This window comes from Chanodichthys erythropterus, chromosome 18 (assembly GCF_024489055.1).
Source record: "Chanodichthys erythropterus isolate Z2021 chromosome 18, ASM2448905v1, whole genome shotgun sequence".
NCBI lineage: Eukaryota > Metazoa > Chordata > Actinopteri > Cypriniformes > Xenocyprididae > Chanodichthys > Chanodichthys erythropterus.
Window position 1 is genome coordinate 14,374,802 of NC_090238.1, and position 5,663 is coordinate 14,380,464.

The following is a 5,663-nucleotide window of genomic DNA, read 5'->3' on the forward strand; positions in this document are numbered from 1 at the left end:
AGTAGTACAGTAGGTTATCCAGGTACTGTTCGCCTACTAATTTATGAGTACTGTGAATTTGGACATACTTCTTTTGTCTCATACTGTTTTTCCTACTATATAGTGAAGGGGGAAGTATGTGATTTCGGATGCAGCCCAACTCTATCATTTCTCTGTGCCGTTATCATTAGTTGTGGTGTGGACTCTGTTATTCTTTTATATTTGGAACAATTTTTAAAACTATATCTTTGTCATTATTGTCCTTTGTGTGTGGCAGTGCTGTCTTTTAGTATTATTTGATTAATTATTAATTTGTATAATTATTTTGTTTTAATTTTAATATAAAAAAATGTATGGGCTTTTTTGTTATTTAACTTTATTTTTTATTTCAGTTTTATCAATTTTAGTACTTAAACCTTTATTTCAATTAGTTTATTTTAGTTTATTTCAACCATTATAATTCTCATTAGACGTATTTATCACTTATTACTCAACAAATTAAAAATGTGAATTTTCATAGATCTCTTTAGCTGATATTCTGTCATAACATTTACTTACACTGTAAAAATACATGCAAAATGTTGTCTTTATTTTTTTAAGTTCTACAACAAGAAGGAAAAAGAATATCATAAGAGAAAGGACTGAACACATGACAGTTCTTCCTTGTTCTTACATCTGTAAGATATGAAGAGGGGGTTGAGTGGAACAACTGCATCATTTGTGCCTCTACACATTGATCCGATCAACCACTTTTAACAGATCGCAAGAGAATTCATCACTCAAGCTCGTGGATGCCATCCTGCTGCCTCACACATTTAGAGAGCGAAAAATAGAGAGAGACAAATTACAGTGAAAATGAGTGAAAACAAGGTGCAGGATGTTCTGCTGAATAATTAATTGCTACACAGTAGCATGCCTGTGATATTAAATAAAAGAGAGTAAAATATTTTAATATCTGAGAATGACATCACCCAATGACTTCACAGCCATAATGAATTATTGAATTTATTTTGTAATCCATTTAGCAGGCTGGAGCTGCATGCCTCTGATATTACTCTTGATATTTGATACTTTCTGGGTGGAGAATGGACCCCTGACCACCATCTGAAATGGGTGTCAAAAATTGCTTTTGCGCCGGGCAAATGTTTGCCGGATGTTCCCAAATTAAAGCAGGGCACATATCAATCAATAAATCAATGAAGTAGAGCTCTCAGTGTCTGTTAGGAAATTTCCCATTTCCTCCCTAACAAGGTTGCCCTCGTAAATAGACGTCCATTATTATTGACTAATTACATTTAGCTCATTGATTCATTGATGGTCAGTCAAAGTTCATGCTAAGAACTAATACATTTAAAAAGATTTTAATGTTGTGGGCTTGTGGCTTATTTAACAGATGGACACGTTTTTGCATTTTTATTGCAAGTATAACTGCCTGTAATAATATAGGCAGCTATAATATATTTGATTGCTTAAAACTGATATAGATTATACATCCTATAGCCTACTCATTTAAAATTCTCAATGTCATTTCTTCAGGACAGCGTATTCATCGTTGGATATGATAGGTTAACTGTCCATTGACAAAAGTACCCCTTCCGTCCAGTGAAGGGCAAGTATTCCTCAGAGGAATTGATACTTGAGAGGTTTTAAATAGGAGGGATGTGCTTCCTCCCTTCAGTTCATGCCGAGCTCACACTGCACGAACTTCAGGCATGGAAAAATTCATCACTCCTCTGTGAGGATATAAGATTTTCCATCCTGCATTTTATTCTGAAGGTAGGATTTGGATTTTTTGTTGTTGTTCATATTAGAGACACAGGTTAAAGTTTTTAGCTATTAGTTGTATCTGTCTGTTACTTGTATATAGTTGTTATATGCTATATATATATATATATATATATATATATATATATATATATATATATATATATATATATATATACAGAGAGATAAATATAATGTAATGTATTAAATGTTTTGTAAATTAATGTAGGAATGATAAAATTATGTAGACTTAAAAATGCTTTACTGTGCCCATTACAGTTTTCAGTTTTCAAAATATCTAATTGTTTATTTTATAAAATGTAAAGTATTTTTATTTAAATTTGAAAAAAAAATTTTTTTTTAATTTTTTATATATATATATATATATATATATATATATATATATATATATATATATATATATATATATATATATATTCATGTTTAGTAATTTAATGTATAAATGATAAAATTATGAAAACATTTAATACAGTTTTCCTCAATATTTCAAGTTAAGTTATTAAATGTAAAAAAGTTTTTAACTAAGTTTAAAAAATAACATCTAAAAATAAAAAATATATATAAAAATATATATAATATATTTTAAGAATATATATATTAATATATTTATAATTAAATATTTTTAATTTTAAAATACTTAAAATAATATATAATTTTTATATATATTTATTTAATTGATTTTTAGTAGTTACATTTATATATATATATATATATATATATATATATATATATATATATATATATATATATATATAGTATATATGCTCTACAGAATATAATGTATTTCATGCTTTGTAAATTAATGATAAATTCAAGTTGACTTAAACATATTAAACATAAACATATAATACAGTTTTCCTAAATGTTTTATTTATTTTAGTTATTAAATGTAAAATAGTTTTTAACTAAGTTTAAAAAATAAAAATCTATTAAGTTTAAGTATTTTTATATGAATAGAATCCTGTTTATTTCCTGATACCACACTTCCATAAAAGTTATTTGGTACTGTAGTTGGATATGAATAGTCCGTGTCTGTGCTTAAATAAACAGTGCATTCATTAATTTTGTAATATTTTATGCCTTTCAGTATAGAAACCTAAATTAGAGTATTAACATTGTAGTAGTAGCATTAGTAGTAGTATTATTCCTCATATTTATCTTTGCCAATTCTAATTTATTTTCAAATTCTCTGCAGCACTTTTCTGGAAAGGGCCTGCAGCAATGTCAGAGAGGAAGCCCAAAAACTCAGACACACGTCCCAAGAACCTGCGGAGCTGGAGTGCTGATAGTTACATCCGCAGTATTAAAAAACGTTCCAGAGGGTCACACCATGAGACAGCGCCCAGAGGGGAAGAGGGGGAAGGAACGGACGATCAGAGCGTACGCTCTGCCTCTTGTCCTCGGAGACGTCGAGAGCGAAAGTGCAGCTGCACGATCCCTGGAGAACCGGATTCAGACTCTCCTTGCAGGAAAGGTCTGTCCCGTCGTTCTCTGAGGCAGAAGTTTCAGGATGCCGTCGGCCAGTGTCTTCCTCTTCGCAACCACCACCACCATCATCACCAGTCCGGTTCCTCACGTCCATTCTCTGTCCTACTTTGGTCCAAAAGAAAGATTCATGTCTCCGAGCTCATGGAGGACAAGTGTCCGTTCTCTCCGAAATCCGAACTGGCTCAGTGTTGGCATCTGATCAAGAAACACGGCACTCACACCAAACCTGCTTTAAGCATCGAAACCGAACCCAAAGGTCCCTTGCTATCCTCCTCACCTCCAGCGCTCATTTCCTGGGAGGAGATCAGCTCATCTGGAGCTTCTAGTCTGGATGACTGGGATCCGTCCTTTGCACATGGGGACTCCCAGTGCTGCGCCCACACTGACTACATCCTGGTTCCAGATCTGCTTCAGATCAACAACAGCCCCTGTTATTGGGGCGTCCTGGATCGTTTCGAAGCTGAGCAGCTTTTGGAAGGGCAACCAGAAGGAACCTTTCTGCTTCGAGACTCTGCCCAGGATGAATACCTCTTCTCGGTTAGCTTCAGGCGCTATAGCCGCTCCCTCCACGCTCGGATAGAGCAAAACGGGAAGCGTTTTAGCTTCGATGGCCGTGACCCTTGTATGTACAGAGATTCCAGTGTCACGGGCCTGCTAAAGCACTACAGTGACCCTGCCTCCTGCCTGTTTTTTGAGCCTCTTCTCTCTCGCCCTCTACCCAGGAACTTTCCGTTCTCTCTGCAGCACATGTGCAGGGCGGTCATCTGTAGCTGTACAACATATCAGGGCATTGATGCCTTGCCGTTACCCTACACTTTGAGACACTTCCTTAGGCAATACCACTATAGATGCAATGGAGCCTGTGCTGTTTAAAAACCGTGACAGAACTACACATTGCTTGATTTGATGGGTTGAAAGGCACAGTAAATGGACGTAGTTCCCATGCAGCACAAAAAACAGTTCATGTTTTTATTGTAATCTTAAAAGATATGCAGGGCATTCACATTTCTATACTATTTTTTTGCAGGTTTTCTTTCATTTGTCTTTCTTGTTTATCATCTGTTATTGTCATTTACTTCTGTGCACTAGACCTTTATGATAAAACAGGAAGTTAATACCTTTTGCTTTATCTACACTGTAAAAAATAATTGTTGGTTTAACTTAAAAAAAAGTAAGTTATCTGGTTGCCTTAATATTTTGAGTTCATTGAAATTAAAATAAAATTGAGTTAATACAATGAAGACAATTGGCTTTAATCAACAGAAACTCTAAATATTATGTTATCGGAACCACAAGTTGATTTGATAAAAGAAAAATGTTGTGATAACAAATCATGAAAGTTATTTTTTCCAGTGTAGTGGCAGTTTTTCCTATTGTAGTACTTACCAGATTCCACTAGATGGCAGACTTGTAAAACTGACTTGACAATTTCTAACTACTAGATTATGGATTCATGTGTTTTAGTACAGTGCCCAAACCGTTTCTGTTTGAGTTGAAAAATCATGTCAGTATAATATTTGATAAATCTGTCCCGTATAACCACACAGTATTGTAGCAACACATTTTCAATAAAAACAAGCAATAGAATCAACAAATAAATTAAGACTGTTGTGTTTCGCTGTGTTTTGCTATAGTTTACACCAAATCTCTTCTCAGATTATGTTTTGTCATACAAGCCTTTACTGGGTAACAATATGTGAAGTAAAGTGCTATTTTATTCATGATCTGGGTGCATTGATGTACAGGAACAAAACAATAAACTGAAAAGATCAATAATATTCTCACGTTTTTACCAAATGTGAAATGATTCTCTCCTATTTATTAGTATACACAATTTAGAGGATTAAGACCCTTCTGGGGACATTTGGTCTCTAAAATGTTGGTAAATCTGCACAAACAAAATAGAAACTAAATGATGAGAAATGACATGCCCCAACGTGGCCATTAATCATAAGCATAATATTTGGTATTGCATTTCAGTCTACAAGCAGACAAGAGCTGCTTCCTGGAGTATCAAATTATTCAACAAACAGAGGATGAGGATAATTTGTCTATTCTCTCGAAAAGGACTAAACGGACAACCCTAGGCTGTATTACATTATTGATGCTTATGGTTTTTATCAGACAGTTTTGCTGCAGGCGGATCCAGTTTCTGTTTGCTATTTGTTAAGAACGATAAAATTGTTTTTACATGCTCCTCAAGCATTTTAAAATAATGTTAACGATGAAAAATTATCGTCTTATTCATTTATGACAATAAATAATTGTTTAAAAATACTTTTAATGTAGAACAAGCGTATCTGGAACGTCAGGACACGTCAGACTCGGGGTGGAGTCAATACTCTGATTCAGCCAATGACTTTCGTTAAAATTTAACGGTCCGGCCCACTTTTAAACGTCACTGTTGTCAG

At 33.8% G+C, this 5,663-nt stretch overlaps 1 protein-coding gene across 1 annotated transcript; it reads left to right on the forward strand.

Moving 5' to 3' along the window:
* Positions 1 to 1,638: 1,638 nt before the first annotated feature.
* On the forward strand, positions 1,639 to 4,125 carry socs4 (suppressor of cytokine signaling 4). The gene is made up of 2 exons (XM_067368252.1): positions 1,639 to 1,731; positions 2,950 to 4,125. The coding sequence occupies exons 1-2, from the start codon at positions 1,639 to 1,641 to the stop codon at positions 4,123 to 4,125; spliced, it is 1,269 nt and encodes a 422-aa protein (XP_067224353.1).
* The last annotated feature ends 1,538 nt before the right edge of the window (positions 4,126 to 5,663 follow it).